This window comes from Cryptomeria japonica, chromosome 11, assembly GCF_030272615.1.
Source record: "Cryptomeria japonica chromosome 11, Sugi_1.0, whole genome shotgun sequence".
NCBI classification, from domain to species: domain Eukaryota; kingdom Viridiplantae; phylum Streptophyta; class Pinopsida; order Cupressales; family Cupressaceae; genus Cryptomeria; species Cryptomeria japonica.
The window spans coordinates 29,682,963-29,703,770 of record NC_081415.1 but is presented as its reverse complement, the minus strand read 5'-3'; the positions used below and the strand labels follow the sequence as shown (position 1 = coordinate 29,703,770).

The window sequence follows — 20,808 nt, the reverse complement described above, 5'->3', positions numbered from 1 at the left end:
TTATTGTATAAAATTCACTTTAAATAAGTAGTGTAAAAATAGATTTCTTTGCTCCTTAATAAAATGATATATAGACGATTCTCGTTAAACATGAGAGTTTATAGTAAATTTTAGATGATAATGAATATAAATTTGCATCATACCCACTAATATGAATGCATCCTTCAACATGATATCTACCAGTTATCTGCCAATCATCCTTCATAACTATTCTTATATTTTGATTTCTCATCTTAAGATTCGTTGAGCTTGTCTTTCAGGTCATTCGATTTCCATCCATGCTTGCTTAATCTCAAAGCATATGAAGGGATCAGAGATATGCCTCTCTAGGAAACCAAGACCTGAGAAACTACCTTGAAAATGAAGTAAATTTAGTGACTGTTAGAAATAAATCTCTCTAGGAATCCAAGGGCTGTGAAACTATCTTGAAAATGGGATAAATCTAATAATATACACATGGGTTGTTGAAAACTAATCAAACTCTCCAAACAACGTTTCCCCATTGGGATCATATTTTCAACCATGTATCCAAAGTCCGGACTGATCAAGGACTGATCAAAGATAGATTTCTGCTCTGTAACTATCTCTTTCATCCTGATGATGGATCATGTAGTATGATCCAAAACGTTGATGATGAAAAATATCACACAATGCAAACCAGAAAAGGAAAATACAAAGACAAATTTGCTTAAAATTCAATAGTTGAATGGTTTATTAATTTAACTTCTTCACAAGCCCAAGTTCAGTAGTCAACAATTGATTGCAAATGAAACTTTTATTCAACTTTTTCAGGTTTATGCCTTAAGAATGCCCCTGCTTCTCACAAAGACCTATTGATCATAGCAATTACATTGACCTGATGGAAACCCGGCCACCCAAATGGAGTTTATTAATATTCAATAGAATATCTTTATCTAATTAAAAGTGAATATCTCTTCACAGTTCAACTTCAAACTCTGATTTTAAACATTTTGAGATGCTTTCTTAAAAATCTGTATAAAAGTTTGTGGATCTTGGGCACCTGACAAATCATACTTTCCATTGATCTGCAAAAACAACCATATCAAAATTAAACACTTGATCAAATAAACCCAATTTTTGGAAAGAAAAAAAAAGAGTCTTTTAGGAATTAAATAAATAAATTGATCTTACTCGGGGGCTAATCTAAGTGGTGTACTTATCACAGTGATGACAAGATTCAAAATCTGCCAGGCATTAGCACCCCTGGTTTCCGTGTTGGTAGATGTAGTGTAGAAATTGGGTTTCAATGAAAATAAAAAATGCAATGGCGGTATAAGGAAGGGGTTGGATTTTCAGCTAAAGAGATGCATTGTTCTGTGATAAATATTCTTCAAGGTAAAGTATTAAAGAATAGGAGTTATTTTTAGATGGCATCCTGGCCAGTACATTGAAAGTAAGAAATCCCCATGGAAAAACAAAAGGATTTTATCACTTTACCTTATATTGCTTAAATTTTGGAGGGAAGACAACTCAAAAAGAATCAAAGGAAATGTTACCCAATCAAAGAAAAGGACATGGATTTTGCTCACCTTGTAGTTCGGCACACCAGATATATTGTGAGCATATGTTGCCATCTTGGTCTGTATCTGAAATCCAGTGAGCAAAAACAACCTTCAAGACCTAGTTTGAGCTTAATAAATATAACTTTTTCTAACCAAAATAAAACATAATACATATATGAATTTTAGGATGAAATCTTTTTAATTACCTCTTTCAAACCAGCATTGGGATCATCAATCCATTCTTTAGCACCCTCAATACCAGCGCTCTCTGCAGCACTCAAAAGCACTTGTCTGCAGACATGAAAGAAAGAGAAGAAGATATTGGTTTTCAATTTATTTTTGCAATGTTCTATATACTATGGACTGAGTATATAAAATGGACGCACGGGATACTTTCAACAAGAACTCAAGATCTCTACACTAACCACATCTGCAATTCATAGTCTTTGATCTTCTTTGGTTTTTCTCTTTATGTATAATTAGATGATTGAACCATGTACAACGTATCACATACAAGAATTAATATCAATATATGAGAGGTTTAGTCTTTTTCAAATATTAGCATTATCAGATCAAAAATTAGAATTTTTCATTCATCCAATTTGAGTTTGTGGAAGGAGGCTACTCAAAAATGCATTCCCCTATTCCACACCAAAATTTGTCCAGTTTAATTTGGTAGAGGAGTTAAAATTTTACATTGACTGTGTAATAGACAACCTACTGGATAAGGGTAGTCACATTGAATTAGATTTTTAGTAGATTTGGATTTGAGAAGTGATAAGAAGTTCCTTTTCTATTCTATTGGAAGAAACAGAGGAAAGCTCACTTAGTCAGGTTCATGAGAACTTATTGTGCTTTGAAAAGCCTTAATAAATTAAGTAATTAATTATGTAGTAGAATGACTGTATCAATTGTTTGAGGCTTTGATTGTCATTGTCTATGGGAGAAAAAGTTCTGTTTGCCCCATATTTGAGATCTTCAGCTTGTATAGATAGAAATGACATTAAGGGTTATGTAGATAAAAAAGACTGATGAATATTATAGAGATCTGAAAGCTATTTCACACAACAAGAAACTCCAAGGCCAGATAGGGTTTTGTTGCTGCCAAGATCACCTTATGGAAAGTATATCACAAGAAAGAGGGACTCAATTACAGTAATAGCATTTTGAATAGCTTATGCAATGGTTTCACAGGGATTTTTCCTAAAACTTATCCCAAATCATGTAATAGAATGTTTTTGGACAACCTACCCAATTTCAATGTAAGCAGATTAAAATTTATGTTACAACACTCCCCAGATTTTCCTAACCACGTGTTTCACAATGTTAGCTTTGATGTCATACTCTAAACATGTGATGTAATTGGTGTCTTCTTTTAAAAGGTGGGAGATCAGACTGTTCCCTACATAGTTCCTATGGGAATGCATTCTACTTTCAAGCTAAGCTAGGAGGTTGAGATTTTGCCTGATGATGTGCACACAAGAAATGCGGTTGGGGAAGTGTAAATAAGAAATGTTCTTGCAACAACTGTGCAAAGACGTGTGATCTAAATTCGAATTTTCAGCAACAACTACAGCAGCTTGCTTAGTTTTACAAGGCACAAAAGACAAGCGTTAGATAAAGAAGCAAGCTTGATCAAGCATGCATGCCTTGGGGAGTGATAGATTTGTGCATAAACTTGAAAAATAGGATCTGAGAGTTTGTGCATTTATGATGGCAGAGACGGATGGAATCATTAATTGACACAAGTACAGATGAAATGCTACAAGGGAGGTAGCTTGAAACATCTCACTAAGGATTGTTCTGCATTTTAAGTTTATATGCTCTCTCTGCGTTAATGCACTTTGGGTTAAGGGAATCAATTCATTGAATATCCTATAAGTCATATTGCAAGAAAAGATCTTGATCATCTCCATATTGTGTCTCACAAATAGCCAAATTGAAAGCATTATTGTAACATCTTTCCACTTCTGTTTGCAAACTAGCATGAGGTGCCGATCTTTGAGAAATAGCTAAAATCACAGCATATTTTGTTTTCTCGTGTCAATTTGAAGAGAACATGATGCCATCAGAGGAAGTTAATCCTTAAATGATCAAGGACAATTGAAAATTTTCTGTGAGCTATTCTTGTGCAATGACTAAAATATAAGAAGAACAAGGTTGCTGCAGGGATTTGTAATCATATGGAAGAGCCATTTGATTGTCCAGAAACAAGAACTTGTATCTTCTTGAAGAAGACTATGAATTATTGGAAGTCATGTGAAAGAATGTCCAATAATTTTTTTTCCTTGTATTAAAAATTTAGAAACTATTGCTTAATAAAAAATAAAAATTATAGAAATGAAACAGTCTTGTACATTAAGTGGAACGAATATTCCTTATCGATTACAGAAATAGCATATGCAAACTATTTATGAGATTGAATTAGCTTCTCCACCGAGATCTCTTCTCAATTCATTCTGTGAAACACCTACCTGCTGGAAACTTACAAAACTTTGTTTGGAAGGGGCTTTCTGACCTCCGAATGAGTTTTAGTCATCTTTTCATTAGAAGTGGAAACGTGGGCATTGCTTATCACTTAAACAGTTAAAATAAAATTCTCATTCAATTAGAATTTTTGAGCTGTAGCCTTTCCTAAACATCCTGGCATAGCTCGGAATTCAATCTCAAATTATATTCTCATAAAAGCAAACATGCAAACACATTTTGATAGATCCCGCTGAGCACATTGGCCTAAAAGGATGTTAAAAGTTGTCATCTATTCATTCAAATCTCTATGTACAGAATGTTTTGATGAATCGGATAATTTAAACCAAGAAAAGAAAAGGAAATAACATGTTAGAAGCAATTTAGTTGTAGAAGTCAGATAATTCACACCAAGATTTGAAACTGTATATTTCAACTGATTCAATAACAATTTATTTGTAATTACCTGTGACTAACACACTCGTCTTGTGTCAGTGCTTTAATCATAAGGGTTTCCACGAGTATATTCTGCTTATCAAGGCCTTGACGACCTGCTAGTTCAATCAATCTGTGACCATCCTGTGTACTCCCTCTGCAACAATACAAACAACCAAACTGCAAGGTAATAACATGAACCGTGAAGGCAACACTTCAGTAAAGATCTGGCTTCTCTAGAAAATCAAAGATTGCTTGGAACAAATGAGAACTAAAATAATATGCAAAAAACTATGCAATAAACAAGTAGGATTAAAAAGGTTGAGAGAAAAACATTTAGTGTGAAAAAAGTTGTATCATCGAGTGTGTGCCAATCATGTTCCCACTTTTTATCGAATCGATTGAGCCTCTGATATAGAAGGTAGATTTTTCAGCATGTGGAGGATTTCATTCCTTTGAAGAGTAGAATGTGACAAAGGCATGTGAGAAAGCTAGCACCAAGCCTAATTATCCCATTTTATAAGTTCATTGCATGATAGTCTGGTTATTGAAGCATTTTGCACAATGGGCATTCTTCTTTGACACGGCAACGTATACGCGAAGGCGTGTGACTTCACTGCATCGACTATTCTATTGAATTAGATGAAGATCAAGCAACCATGTGATAAGAAAAGGAGAACATCTCAATATTGTGTGTGCAAATTTAGCCAAGGAGTGAAGCTGCAAAGGTCATAGCATTTTCAAAATCTTTTTGTGTGCTCTTTACAAGGCATACTTCATCTGAGAAGGAAATAGGCAGACCGCTCCCGACTGTCTAGGCATGTTTGATTTACCAATAGTTGTCAAGCAGGTTGATCCCCCAAGAGGTGGTAGTGCTTTCAAGCTAGGCAGATTCCAAGCTGGTGGCACTTTTGGCAAGAGACTATAGTCTCAATCTTTCCATGGTTTGTAGTTGCTATTTAGATATATTAGAAGTTTTGTTTGGCTGATTGGTATATAGTGGTTTTCATAGTTATATTTCTTTTGTTGTTTACCCCCTGCAATTAGAGTCTATGTTTATAGATTGAGTTTCGGAAAGAAAAAAAAAAAGCATTAGTTCTTATAGAAATATTTATGCATTCGGTTAAAAGTCATCGTATAGGGTCTGTTTTTAACTTTTTACAAGTCATCAATGATCCTGTTATAAAAAGTGCCAAAGATTTCATTGCTTCATAGGCCTAATGTTTTCCTTTCCTATCATAGTTAAATCTGTAGGAAAACTCCATTAATTGCAACTATTGGAATTGTGAAACTCATAATGGCAGCAAACATTCAAATTCTGCTACTACCCAAGTCATAAAAATTGACTCGCACCAACTATAGTGTTTGGAGTCATAAAATCCTAAGGATTTGTGAGTACAGGAACCTTGCAAAGATTCTACTCAAAAAGGAGGATAGACGAAAGACCAATGTTATTATGATAGGCGTCATAATGAAGCCTTGTTGATACTGAAGTTATCTGTTAGAGATGACTTGATTCCTGATGTTTGCAATGAAGAATCTGTTGCAGATTTGTTGATACTGAAGTTGTCTGTTGAAGATGACTTGATTACTCTTTCACATTACTATTCTAAAGAAGTTTTTAATTCTAAATCCTCAACTCCCACAACAGAAAATAATTAATCTAGGTTGATTCATGTTTATGTGCATATGGATATATTTCTTTGAGACAATTTGCCAAACAATTAAGTACCACATACATTCTTCCATATTTCCTAGGGCATTTTGTTCAGTTGTTGGCGTGCTTGTGCCTGTCTTTTCATTATTAGGTTGATTCATTTTTATGTGCATGTGGGTATATTTCTTTCAGACATTTTGCCAAACAATTAAGTACCACATACATTTTTCCATATTTTCTAGGGCATTTTATTGAGTTATTTGCATGCTTGTGCATGTTTTTTCATTGGCTCAAGTTCAGTTTGAGTTTTGAGCCATGTTAAAAACAAACTGAATGTTGAAAAAATAACACATATAGGGATGTAAATATTTTGAAAGAAATCATAAACCCCAGGTACAACTCATTGATCAATCTGGAGTAGTTGCAATTAACTGGAACTCCAATAAGATCAGTCGTTACATTATAGAGAAGAGAAATTGGATTGCAGCAGTGTCCTTGTTGATAAACGTCCTTTGACTATGCTGAATAGTTTTATTACTGTTTAGTATCTATGATACCAAGGTATATATTAATAATTAGACAGTGATGTCAGGTTGAACTGGAGTTTTGACTTTGGAATTATGTATAGATCCTTAGATATTTAAGGTGAAATCTAATGGACTGTGATAAGACTTCATTAACCACAGAATAAAAGGATTGAAGATGAGTACCTTCCTTATGGGTTGTGTCCTTGTAAAATACAGTGGAATTGGTATAAAATCACTTAGACATTAGCTTTGCAATAATTATGAGAAGAAAAGAATAATTTCACCATCACAATATTCTGTGTATTAATTTTATGGATTTTGGTTTAAGAATAAACTAGATGACTCTAACTATCTACTGAAATAGTGGTAAGTGGTTTCTGATTATATCATGTGCTTTAAACGCTAAAGGATCATTGTTATGATCAGGGTCATGGTTGTGAAAGTTGGTTTTACTTTTTTCTGAAAATGATTGTTTATATCATTAATAGCAAATTGTTGGGCATGACAGAGATATAGGAATCTCTGAGTGCCAAGTTGTGATGTACAAATGTTGATAGGGTAACCTAGTTGTTGCAATTTAAGAAATCTCATGATGGATTTAACTCAATGTGAATTATTGATTGATTTGAAGGTTATGCCCCTCGTATCTCTATCCTACTAAAATGCTTTAACCAAGAAATGTTCGTATCATATTGGGTACTAAAGTGTGAGGATTGTTCATTGAGTTTAAAGACCTCGCTTGTATATTGATTGTTGTGTTTGGTTGCTTGTTGGTGGCATGATGTTTGTTATTGAAAGATGTGATGTAAGTTTGTTAGGTTTTTGCATCTTAGGATCACTGGAAATCTGAGTATGAGTGTTGATTTGCAAACATATTGCAACTATATGGAATCACGTACTGCTAATCGTTAAGGTAACAAGTAGTATAAAACTATAAATTGCAAGTTCAAACGTTATCTAGTATGTGAACTGGACTATTATATGAATGTGGGATCGCACCAAGCAGCTTAAGAATATATCATTACTAATATTATTGAATGTATGTCTTTATATGATGTTTTGATGGATATAGTGTTGTCCACTATTTTGGGTATAACTTGGGTATTGATCATGCTTAAAGCAAGTTTATAGCTATTATTGTAATTTTTTCAAAGTTATATTTAGTTTTTATGTGATCATGTTGATGCACTTTGTGTTCTGACTAGCAAGAATGTCATTGAATCATATTATAGTAGGACATCACTTGGAGCCATATTAGGACTTCATATTCACATTGTGAAGAGATTTCGATTGCTGCTACCTTATGCTATGATATTATTGGATTTATATTATATTGACTATGCTGTTATGCATAATTTTTGTGTATGGATTTGATTTGGACAATTTGTCCCTATAAGACACTGCAATCTAACATATGTCATTTAAGATGGGCAAATTTTCTATTGCTCAACTAGTCTAAAGATGGTTGATAATTAGGACAATTATGTGTAGAGGTATTTTAAGAACCTTGTTCTTAGTAATGTGCCATCATAACATATTGAATTAAATCATTAGAATGAAATTATGCATATTGGTGATTTGTTTTGTTTACGTGACCTTCCTTCGTTATGTTTGACCTTGGTTTCTCAAGGGAACGTTCTATCAAGGCTTGAGAGTTATACATTGCTAATGTATGTGACAAAAATGGTTGTCTAGTATTTATATAGGTTATCTTAATCTGGGAAAGTGCAAATTCTCATCCTATTAATTGAAATCTTAGGAGAACTATATGGGACTTCAATTTCATTTGGAAGTGAGTATGTAGGCAGTCCTTGGGTGAAGGATGCTCATCTGACCCAAGTTTGTAAGTTTGGGGTTGTTCTTAAACTTGATCATCTCTCCTCTGTAGTATGGATTAGCTTGAGGCTGTAATTTGTATCAAATGGTTGTAAAGTCATCCTTCCAATTAATGTATCCCCATTACATAGGTATGAGCCTATAAAAAGGTAATCTACTCTCATAGAGCTTATCTACTGGAAGGTTTTGTGGTGTTTGGCTTTCCAAAATTCTACTCCAAATCTTGGATGAACTTTAATAACTATTGTCATCACTATTTGTCTCTAATGTGAGTGTCTAAGGATGCCTCAAGACTTGTCAGGACTAGAATAATTAGATTTTTGCATGTTGAACACTATGACAATGTCTAGGCTTAGTGATAAGTATAGGAAGGTATAGGTTAGCTTCAATGCTAGAGAGGTCTAATTTTCCAGGAAATAGAAGCACAATGAACTTGGCAATGACATGGCTATGAATGAGTTATATAGACCTACTACTATGCATTTATAATGATGTTGAATTAAACTATTGTGATTTAATGGTGTGAACAACTCTTAACATGTGTGGATGATCTACTCTCTATATATGTGTGCCTATATGTGAATGAATTGAATTGGAAGCATAAATTGTGATTTAAAAGTGAGATCGAAATCTCTAATCAAAAGAGAGCATGAAGCCTCTCTATTATTGGTGTACAAATTATAGAGCATCTAATTCCCAAAAAGGGATATGTAGGCAAGGACATTATGAATGAACCCTTGAGGTTTAGATTTATGTCTAGAGATGACGTTGAGATTGGGAGCTTACCAAAATGCTTGGTGCGAATATTTAAGATTGCTGCATAGAGTTTTTCATGACTATGATCGGTAAGATTATGACGGTAACACTTCCATCCTACATAGAGGTTGCTTGGCCGATTAAGATAGTACTTGAGGTGCTATGATATTAAAATAATAGGATGGCTATTTCATTGGAAAATTAAATGAAAAATATTTTGGGCCAAAAAATTAGTGGAATTCTTTTCTAAGAAGCATTCATCCCAAATCTGTATTATTTCCAAGCAAGAGAAAGTACAAGTCTCTCACCATTTGCCAAATCAGCCTGCATAGCGGTTGTGCTGTGTGTACAAGTGAAAAATTTACATAGAAATAGAAATATGAACAGTCATACGAATAATTTCTAGGCCAGATCCACTTCAACAAACAACACAAATAAGCCACATCAAACCAAATTCTGGTATTCATACAGAGATTAAAGAAGAAAATACTCACATCAGACCACCAGTACCGAAGCGGTAACCTACAGTTTGGAAAGCCTGTCGTGCAGTTTTCTCAATGAGACACATCTTGATGACAGGAGTTAACATTATCTTAAAAAAAAGCATTGTTTTCAGGACTACCTGGTTTATGGTCTCTACAATAGCTTCATAACGCACGCCAAAACTCTCTCTGTATAATTGATTTTTGTCTTTTCCTTCCTTGGGAAGACTGGGATTTAACATGTAAGGATGCCACTTCACCTGCCACATGGCACCGACACAACCACCCTCATCTTCTTTAAGAAGAAGCAAAAAGAAACCTCAAAAAATAAAATCATTTTGATTAGGAAGCCCAGTAATCAAAGAGAATCAGCTCTATACAATGACATTTCACCATTATTATTACTATTAACAACAAACAGTAAAATAAACTTGTAAGATCATGGGGGATGAAAGAGAAGGTTAAATGAAGAAAATTACAGACAGTTCGCTTCATTCTGTAGAGTGTGAACCTTATACCAATGTCCATGGCTACATCTTAGAAGAAAAACTTCCAAGCTTTGATTTCTTCTAAAAATGATAGAAATTTAAAAGCGATGGCAAAATATAAAATCAACTTCATCGGGAAGCCTGGTAATCAATAATCAGCATTCCTAAAGGACTATAATTAACCTCCATCACGATACGAAACTGTAGTGTAATAGGCTGAGCTCAAGTGATAAAATTATTGAGGTTTTCATTGCAAGCCCAAGTTCAAAACTCAGTGAGACAAGATAAATTGTTGAAATTGAGTCAAATACAACATCATTCTCTAGAGTGAGAACCTTATACCAATGTTCATGCCTACATCTTAGAAGAAGAACTTCCAAGCTTTGATTTTTTCTAAAATCGAGAGAAATTTAAAAGCTATGGCAAAAGATAAAATCATTTCATCAGGAAGCCTGTTTAATCAAAGATCAAGCATTCTTAAAGAAAGATGCTTAATCTTCATCACGATAAGAAACTGCAGTGAAATAGAGTGAGCTCAAGTGGTAAATGTATTGAGGTTTTCATTGCAAGCCCAAGTTCAAAACTCAATGAGACGTAATAAACCACTGAATTTGAGTCAAATACAACATCCAACTTGCTGGGTGTGGCTACCCCAATAAATGCAAGCCCAGAACCAAAGGGATATGCCTCAATTGTAGAATATCAAGGAAAATTCGCCAAATTGCAGAAAAGAATAGAGTAAGAAAATGCAAAACGAACTCGTACGCTAGGTAGTTGAGGAAGATGACATCAATAAGAGTATATATACAGCTCATTCTGTATTGTTTTGGGTACAGCTTACAGGAATGTCCATGTCTATGCCTTAAAGGAGAAAATTAAAACTTTTTTTGTTTGGACTATTATACTCTTTTCTTCAATCTAAGAACAACAAAAAAGATGTTGCAACAAAAGAAATCAATTTCATCCTAATAATCCAAGAACAAATCTACTCAAAAATATGAGTGACCTTTATTAAAATAACAAATTAACTAAAAAAGTCATATCCTTCAATTAGATGAAAAAGATCGTTTGAATAATATTATATATTATATATACATTTCTGTTCTGTTCCGTTTGGTTTTTATAAGACTGTTTATGATTATATCTTATAAGAGAAAATTCAGGTTTTGGTTTCTTCAATCTTGAACCCTAATATTCCTTCCCTCAATCTCGGAGAAACTGAAAATATGTCCGAACAAAAAAAATCAATTTAATCGGGAAGCCTGACAAGGAAAGAACAACCCTGCTAAAGAAAGCTGGTTGGCCTTATATAAGACCATTATGCACTAAAGACTATGGAGGAGGTAAAATGAGTAAAGTTGCATTTAAAGATCTGTTCTAGTTCTATATAAAGTTGAAGCTGTTTTTAGAGGGCAGCTTGGCCCATAAACCCTAGAAGCCCACAAGAGGATTTCCTTCCCTTTATATATAGATTGTTCAAACTTTGTATCCTTGGTTTTTAACCGTACCTGGAAAACTCATCGAATTGCAAGTCATCTGGTAAAACAGCTGATTTTCTGCCAAGTAATCACCGATTCTTGGTAGTCTAATAAAAAACTTGGCAAAGTCTTATAAAGAAGGAATAATTTATTGGTTTAAGGGTCATAAGACATCTGCAATCTTTGAATTGTGATTAATCAATGATGAATAAATTTATATGTTTTTTAAAATGATTAATTTTTTATACTGAATAAATTTGTAAGTTTTTTAAAATGATTAATTTTTTATTTTTTATATAATTATATTTTTCACAAATCAAATTGTGGATTCTCCAATGTGTGTCAAGCATAGTTCCACGATGATTGGGGACACAGAGAGGGGTTTCAGGGATAGGGGATTAAGGGCTTAAATGAGGAGTATGCGAATTAAAGTGAATTAAAATCTTCAAGACACAATCTGTTATATAATATCTCTACAAATGTCTTAAAAAAGGTAAATTAGTTTTCACAAAGTTAAAAGTTACAATTGACATATGTCATAAAACAAGTGACCCAGGGACATCCTTAATGGAAGTGGCAAAGGTGGTAGTATAATAGAAAGATGTTTCCCAAAATTTCTGTCTCAGAAACATCCCCATACAAAAGACTTCGATTTTTATTTTTTTTGAACGTATCCCATACTGTCGAGTCTGATTTTTCTAACTTTAATTTCAAATTTGGTGACGAGGCACAAAGTAAATTAATTTTTTCCCATGAATCAAAGGCCTTGTAATTCTGCTGTATATCATTTATTTAAATCCTGTTTTCAAGTCTGCCGATCTGTGGTCTAGCTGTAAGACAGACCACTTTTTATGTCAATAATTAAAACTCAAAGCTCAAAACATGTTCTCCACTATGTATTAATGTGGCTTGCTTGGTGTAGTGAGAGAGTTTGATTTAATGGGGTTATCATAAGGTGGCTTGATTGAGGTGGTAGAGGAGATGGTTTCTAATGAACCAATGATTTGATGACGCCATGATAGCTCTATTCAAATATAAAACGGTTCAATGTCAAATAATCATTGGTAATTTTGAAAGTAGTATATCAGGTCAAGTTAGGATTTCTGAACAATTGCAGTGGTTGAGGGAAGGATGTTGAAAAATGAGTCTATCTGAATTTAAGATAAACTGAACAGAAAGGAAGCTCACCCAACAACAATGAGAAATTTGATTCCTAACGAATTCACAAAAAATTTAACATAAATATAATGAAAAAAACGACTTTCAATAAATCCTTGATGCCATACAACAAAATATCAAAAATAAACCTCTTAATTTCAAAAAGAAACCAGGCCATTCATATATTAAAACATCTATATTGATGCGATACAACAAAATATCAAAAATAAACCTCTTAATTTCAAAAAGAAACCAAGCCATTCATATATTAAAACATCTATCTCTCTTACTTCCTAGCTCTGGAATTTTTATAGGTTAAGAGGTTCTTTACATCTGAGGAAATACTTGGAAACAATTCTATATACTGATGCTTTCTATTCTTTAAAATTCGAATTTATTCAATCTTTTTATCATATTTCAATTTTCAGACACATGGCTGCTATGAATGGCATTATGACCAGGTCGGTGCTTGAAATTTTTTGAAATTAAGGAGGAGACAGCCATACCTCAAAAATGTAGAGATGCTTGGTCTCCTCCATTGCTTTCTCCAACCTTTTCTTCCCAACAAAGCACCATGGACAGATGAGATCCGAAACCACATCAATCTTGATCATCTTTTTCAGTCCGGTTGAAGAACTCATTGTCCTGCAAATAATCTTAAACATGCACATTATCACACATCAAGGTAATTATAAAAAAGTATAATTGTATGTAAAAAAAATAATATCTTTTGTTTTTAAAGTTTGTGAAAAAAAACACAAATGTCTCTTAACAAAATTCTTGTAAATTTTGAATTTATTTGAAAGGATTACAAATTTAAAATCTGTTATACAAGAAAGCTTATATCTCAATCTTGACGAAAGATCACACAGAATGTAATCCAAAACGTTATTCAAAAAATATTACACAATCAAACTTATATCTACAATTTTATTAAAAAAAAACAAAAAAAAATTACTTAAACTAAATCAAAATTATATCTACAATTTTCTTAAGAAAATCAAGAAAATTTTACTTAAACTAATGCCTCACCTGCAATCTAAAGAACCCACTTGATGATGAAAAAATACGACACGAGAGCTTAAATCCAACTGAACATACACCTAATTGAACGATTTACAGCACCAACTAAATACTTTCTTTTGCTTTTGTCAGAAAATTCCTGGAAAAATAAGAGGAGAAAGACATCTAGAACTTTGACTAATGCACATCAAGATGACTAATTCTTATATTTATTTGAACCGGTAATGATTCCTCTTGTCTTGTTTTCATGTGATTTGACCAGCAGTATATAATATCTATGGTGTGAATTCAAGTCGTTATAAAGTCAGTGCTTCCACACAGTAGATTGAAATATTTCGGTTGAAATTTTCTCTATCACAGACTTCCAGAGAAAGTAATTAATAAAATATGTTTAACAGATATATATAAATAATTGTTTTACCATTATGATAATAAATTTTGACAGAAATCTATGTAAAAGTCACAATACTCTATTGTATGCATAGAAAAATCTCTTAAAAAGGGTTTAGTTTATTTAAATAAATACATAGAACTATGCATAAAATAAATTAGTTTATATGAATTTTAGAGTTGGCTAATTTTTAACAAAATGAATATTTGAAATTAAGCTGAACTGATAAAGTGAACTAATAGAGTGTTTTATTTTATAGTTTGAATGGAATAATAGTGCTATTGTCATATTAAATTGATGTGTAGAAATAAAATGTTCTTGAGAGCTTGATAGATCAGACTTGTGATGTTTCGACAATCTACCATTTTTTTGAAAATCATTTATTTGGATTAAAAAAATGTGTAGATTTATTTTTAATATCAATTTTTGTGATCATGTGTCACAGACTAAAATAAAACGTATTAAAAATTGATAAATGTAACAACTTCAAGATAGTTTCAAAATTTTGTGCAAGTTCAATACAAATTAAAGTTGTGATGTTTATAAAATCTATCATTTTTTTAAGATAATTTTTTTTGGATTAAAAAAAGTGTAGATTTATTTTTAATATCATTTTTTTAGATCATATGGCATGATTCTTAATCCTAATGAGAACAAAATATATTAAAATTTAATGTAACAACTTCAATATAGTTTCAAAAATTTGTTCAACTTCAATATAGATTAGAGTCGTGATGTTTCTAATATCTATCACTGTTTGTAGATAACTTTTCTTGGATTAAAAAATGTGTCGATTTATTTTTAATGTCAACTTTTTTTATTATTTTTCATGATCCTTAATCAAGATGAGAACAAAATGTATTAAAATTTGATAGATGTAACAATTTTAGTACAATTTCAATTTTTTGTGCAAATTGGAAAGGGAAAGGCAAAAAGATTTTTGCATACACATTTTGTTAGTTCATGATCATACATCCAAGGTCAAATCCTCAAATCAAATCAAATACAAGCACCTTGTGTTTGAACTTGAGCATTGTGGCCTTATGATCATATTGAACCTAGTAGAGCAAGCATGAACTAAAAGAATGGGTAGGCCCAAACAAATATTTGTCTTCACACTTCTAGTAGCTAAAAATATCAAGGTTGTGTTTACAAACACCTACGAAGGGATCACCAACTCCTAAGTGATTGTGTTCTCTAAGGTCAACCCTTTTAGTTGGTTTGATAAAGTGTTCTCTAAGGTGATTGTGTTCCTTTTAACATATTTTTTCCTATTTATAAATTTATATTTAGTTTTAAAACCCAAGACACTAAATTAGAATATGTTCATAAAAATTATTAAAATAAAAATACCTTTAAATTGTAATCTATAAACTCTAAATGTAGGATTTAGGGTTTATATCTTAGAAGTTAATTTAATTTATGATACAATAAAAATCTTAGAAATATCAATTGTATTGGAAAAGCTAAGGTTTACATATTTTAATGAAACACTTAGTTTTATTTTTTAATTAATAATTAGTAGGGAGTTGATTCTTGTAAAGTAGTTTAAAAATTGTTGAGGGAAGTTACAAAATGAAATGCTTAATAAACATTTACTTATGTATTGTGAAACCCTAAAACATTAATATTATAATTACGTATTGATATTTTGTATAAGAATGTTTGATTTAGTTTTTACAAAACTTGTAGAAACTAGAAGCTTTTTGTTTTCTATTATGTCTACAATAATTTTTTGGTTGCCTCTGCAATGAAGCCATGAACTTTCTCGAAGATGAAAATAATTAAGGAAGGAAAATTTTCAATTAATTTTTTAAGGCATTGAAAACCCAAAATGAGGATATTTTGAAGTGTGTAATGTAGACAATTAAATTTGACTAATCAATTTAATCAAATTTGAATCCCTTGGTCACTTATGTTTATTAAATAACTCGTGTCATTTAATTAAATATAATTTCTTATCCTCTTTGGCCAAATTGATTCAATTAATAAGACCTTCTCCAATTAATTAATTAAATATCTTAATTAATTAACCCTCGGCCCTTTCCTCCTAATCCTTGAATTAATTAATTCCCCATTTTCAATCCCCTTATTTGAATTTAATTAAATTCAAATATTCCATTTAAGTCACATGCCTCCTAACTTTAACTACCCCTCTAACCTAACCTATGGGTTCTAACCAATCCTAGATCCTCTCAGCCAACCTTATCCTATCCTATCCTAACCTTACCTCACATGTGTTTGCACATTCATGATTCCACAATTTCTTTAATATTAGGAAATTGAAACCTATTTTGGGTGTCCTTCTCCCAAAATGGACATGTTTCTTTCAAAGGACACATGTTTAGCCCCTTATTGACATTGGTCCCTCTAAGGGACACATGGCCTTCCTTGTTGAGCCAAAGGACAAGTGTGGAATCCCATTCCACATGGCACCCTTTGGATTGCCACTTGTCCTCCTTGAGGATAAGTGTTGCATTTTCGCAATCCCCTCCTCTCCTTTCAATTTCTATTTAAACCCTCCCTTTTCTAAGCCATTCATCCACTTTCCATACAATCACAACGTTATAGCGCAACATTTCATCCACTCTTAGCATATCCATATCGTCATAATGCAAAATTCCATCCTCATATCCCATCATCTCATACTCACATCTTGTATCTGATAAGCCTAATCCTGCATCATGGACCACAATCGAGCATACGCTACGTCATCGAGCACACAGCCAACCGAAAAACAATCAAATTAAAGGACATTGGTTTGCTTTTAACTGTTGATTAGTCGATGCTTTTTTATTTCCTTTTAATATCGTTCTCAATCTTGAAGTGTTTGAGCTAATTGTGTTTGCTCGATTGTTATCGTAGGTATTTCAATCTTTCATATTTGCGCACAATCTCCTTCACACATTGATGTAGTACAGGGACTAGGATTACAATGACACATTCAACATATAGGGTTTCTATCTTACAAGATTCAAAACAAAATCCCTTTAAGCATATTGACTAAACCCCAACATTGGTCTCCACAAGTCTTAAGCCTTTACACATATAGGCTTGCACTTACATAAGGACATTGTTCAATAGAAAAAGATAGTGTGTGTATACTGTTTAGGGGCTTGAACCATTACAACATCATTCCATACTCATCACTTGGGTCACAATTTAGGATAATTTAACAATTAGGATTGTCTTTAAAGCAACCAAAAGGGTCCTAATCCAAGTACCTACCGTTGGTAACCTTCACAACCTATTTAGGGGGACCTTACACAACAAACAAGAATTCCATCTAAAAATGACAACAGTTAAATACTCTCTTTGTATTTATTTTGCAACATATGGGTGACTGGTAAGTTGGGATTGAGAACATTGTCCTAGTTATGACAATCCACAATCATTGGCCAAGGGCCACATTGATATCATTGAGATACCAAGTCTGTGTTTACTGATGAGCGGGATTTATTTTAAGGTTTTCCAATCCACAATTAAGCATTCCTCATTCAGGTTTCCAAATAAAACTTCAAGTGAAGAACACTAGCTTTGGTATCCTTTATGATTGTGACTATCAATGCCTCTAGGACAGTCATCTTCACATTGATTATTTCCTTTAGTTATGACTTCAAAACAACTCTAATGGATGTATGGGATCCTCACACCCCTCTCTCTAACCTCAACCACTCAAAGGACCACCCACTTGGTCTTTCAAACAATTTCTTCACCCTCGATGCCAAACAAAGGTCTGATATGCACAAAAAATCAAATCAACCTGATCATCATTTGCACTTGCTACCTTCATGGTGGAGACCTGCAAAACCAAAACATGAAAATACATATATACATGGGTCATCCCACTCATTTGTGTGAGTTTTTAACATGGGAGTGAACCTAAATACATTCTTTTATTGTCGTTGGTTACCCTCAACTAGGATTTTGATAGTTTTTACAAAAATGATTGTATCTCAGTCAAATCTCAATGTATTTTGATGAAATAAAAGGCAAAATAAATTAGAATCATTTTTATTTCATTCCTAATGGAATTGACTTAATAATTTAAATATGAAAGTTTTCAATGAGAACAAAAGTAAAAGACAGTATGCAACATATTGGAATACACGGAAAACTCCAACTTTATTAGCAAAAAGCTTCAAAAATCTACCAACCGACCCCATGGTCGATGAATAGGGGATATTTATATGTATTATAAACCATCCAACATCCATAACTGGTATTTGAACATTAACTAACCCAAACTTAACAATTTTGCTCAATATGATAGTTTTGTAAGAAAGTTGCAATGACAACTTTTGACAAGACTTGTTAAATGACCCTAAAAGGAACTCATATGACTCTAAACCATTACAACCAATATTAAAGAGGTCAAATAAACCTTATTAAATTATTAAGAGTTGATAAAAATAATATTGACAACTTTTGGCATCAACATGACAATATGCCAATTTTACATCTTGACCTACTTCCTAATGCACTAATGTGACTCAAACCATTACCAAATGGTCCAAAGGACCTTATGCAATGACATTGACATTAACCAAAACATGAAAGACTCAAATTTTGCCTCATGGAAGTATTAAGGCATTGGGTGCCCCTGCACCACACATGTAAAAATACATTTGACAAAAAATATTCAAAGAGAAATATTTGGGTGTCATTAAAATTGTGAGAAGACCTTTTAATTATCGAGCATGGAGAATACATGTCAATACCATTTATTTGACAAGGTGCCTATAAGGAATGTATAAAAATGGTAACGGTATGTTAAATGTTTGATCAAATATGCTTAGTGTTTCAAAGGGAAATAATAAAATATATCAAGTGCATTTCATTATGATTATATTTGTTTATTTTCAGTTAGTTGACTTTGTTATTTGGAAATTTGATTGATAGTATTTACCTTAGGCAATATAATTGCAATCATTGAGGCCTATTTAGTTGTTAATAAATGAAATGTTGGGTAAATAAAAGTACACTAGCCTAAACATGTAAAGTAGGAACTATTTCCAATTCTTATCTTCATTGGAGAACAACTAATTAGGCCCAATTTTAGTCCCTTAGGAGAGATGGGCATTGGTGGTTGATTGTTCTCTTTTTTATTGATATGATTGGATATGAAATGATACAATAACTAGGTGAAATATTGGGAAAATGACAAGATTTGACATAACTAGAAAGATAGAAAATAGAAATCCAACTCAGAAGCACAAATCTGGAAATGAGATATAGAGAGGAACCTGACATTGAAGTATGGAGCTTAAAGTGTCAGTCGAGTGTACTAGGCAACCTAGACCTAAAGGTATTTCCATTAGTTAAAATTTTGGATTCTGAATCAAGATGCCCTATGGATCACTCCCTCCAAAGTTTATCCAAAACGTGTTGTTCACATGTGTAAATTGGGGTTTTTTCATGTTTAAAGTCTAGAAATGTAGGTCTCAATCTGCGCTACAACTTTGTAACTCTCAACTATCGGATTTGTAACTTGCACATAGAAAAAAGGGGAAAAGTATTATGTTGTATAGGAGTTTTCCTAAGTTAAACTCCAAGTAGGAATTAGCCTCCACTAAAACAATGATATGAAATACTGAAATGAAACAATATTTTCTTAATCTTGACGATGATGGTGATGCAATAACATGACATGAGAAGACAAGATCGATCATGAAAACACACTTGCATGTAGGTTGTTGTAGCTTGCCACTCCATAATACTCAAATCTACAAACATTTTCTTAATAATGCTTGCACAAGGAACTTGCTTAGAATGTGGGGATCAAAATGAATTAGAGAGGATGCTTTTATATAGGGACTACAAGGTATTTCCTATTTAAGGTCGAATTCCAATAGTCATACTAAACTATTGGGATCAGATAACAAATGGTGAGAATTGATGCTTTGACACATTTGATTTTGGGTTTGTTTTAGAGAGAATATGGTGCTAGGAGCCCTAGTCCACCTAGAAAATAGAAAACTAAGGGTAGATGCATAGTGCGTAGGCCTAGGACATAGGATCTAGTCACCAAATAAGCATATGAGTGACAAGGCCAAAAATAGGCTAAAAATAAGCTATGAGAGGGCACACTAAAGCAAGGACCCACAAAGGAGAGTGAAATTGTAAAGGTTAAAATTTACAACACTACATTTAGCCTCCATTTTAGTAGGAGTGTGAACTTATTATCATACTCACGGTAAAGTAGAGAGAGAGTGTGTGATTGGGAGGGAGGCTAGCAAGAGATAAGATGTGGCTAAGTTTGAGGGAACAAGCCCCCAAGATTAGGATCTTAACTCACACAACAATATCCAAGGTTGGAGACAAAATACAAGATAAAGCAAAACAAACCTAAAGGACAAAAAGGCAAACAAAAACACACACAAAGAGGTTAATACTAAAAACAAAGGCTCCAAGTCAACTAGTTGAAGATACCTCATAATCAAAATATCTTTAATCACTAATAGCATTCTTGCAATGTTATTGCAAGAGCACAAGAGTTCTTATAGAAAGATAAAGAGTATACACCAATCGTGAGACAAGAAGCCATGATACAAAAACAAGCAAGATTTGTTATGCTATGGGTCCATG

General features: G+C 32.8%; 1 protein-coding gene across 2 annotated transcripts; it reads right to left on the bottom strand.

Moving 5' to 3' along the window:
• Nucleotides 1-756: 756 nt before the first annotated feature.
• On the bottom strand, nt 757-14,136 carry LOC131050842 (uncharacterized). Of its 2 annotated transcripts, none has more exons than XM_057985135.2 (8): nt 13,839-14,136; nt 13,313-13,462; nt 9,823-9,942; nt 9,695-9,738; nt 4,456-4,581; nt 1,730-1,814; nt 1,551-1,607; nt 757-1,046 (listed from the first exon to the last, which is right to left on the bottom strand). In XM_057985135.2, the coding sequence occupies exons 2-8, from the start codon at nt 13,445-13,447 to the stop codon at nt 963-965; spliced, it is 651 nt and encodes a 216-aa protein (XP_057841118.2). In that variant the 5' UTR covers nt 13,448-13,462; nt 13,839-14,136; the 3' UTR covers nt 757-962. The 2 variants fall into 2 exon arrangements, with proteins under 2 accessions (XP_057841118.2, XP_057841119.2); XM_057985136.2 differs by having other exon boundaries at nt 13,313-13,451; nt 13,839-14,029.
• Between the last annotated feature and the right edge of the window lie 6,672 nt (nt 14,137-20,808).

Coding starts and splice junctions, on each gene's coding strand:
- LOC131050842 (XM_057985135.2), bottom strand. CDS start 13,447: ATGAGTTCTTCAACCGGACTGAAAAAGATGATCAAGATTGATGTGGTT. Junction 9,943..13,312: donor AGCATCTCTACATTTTTGAG/GTATGGCTGTCT, acceptor GCCATGTGGCAG/GTGAAGTGGCATCCTTACAT. Junction 1,608..1,729: donor CCAATGCTGGTTTGAAAGAG/GTAATTAAAAAG, acceptor ACTGGATTTCAG/ATACAGACCAAGATGGCAAC.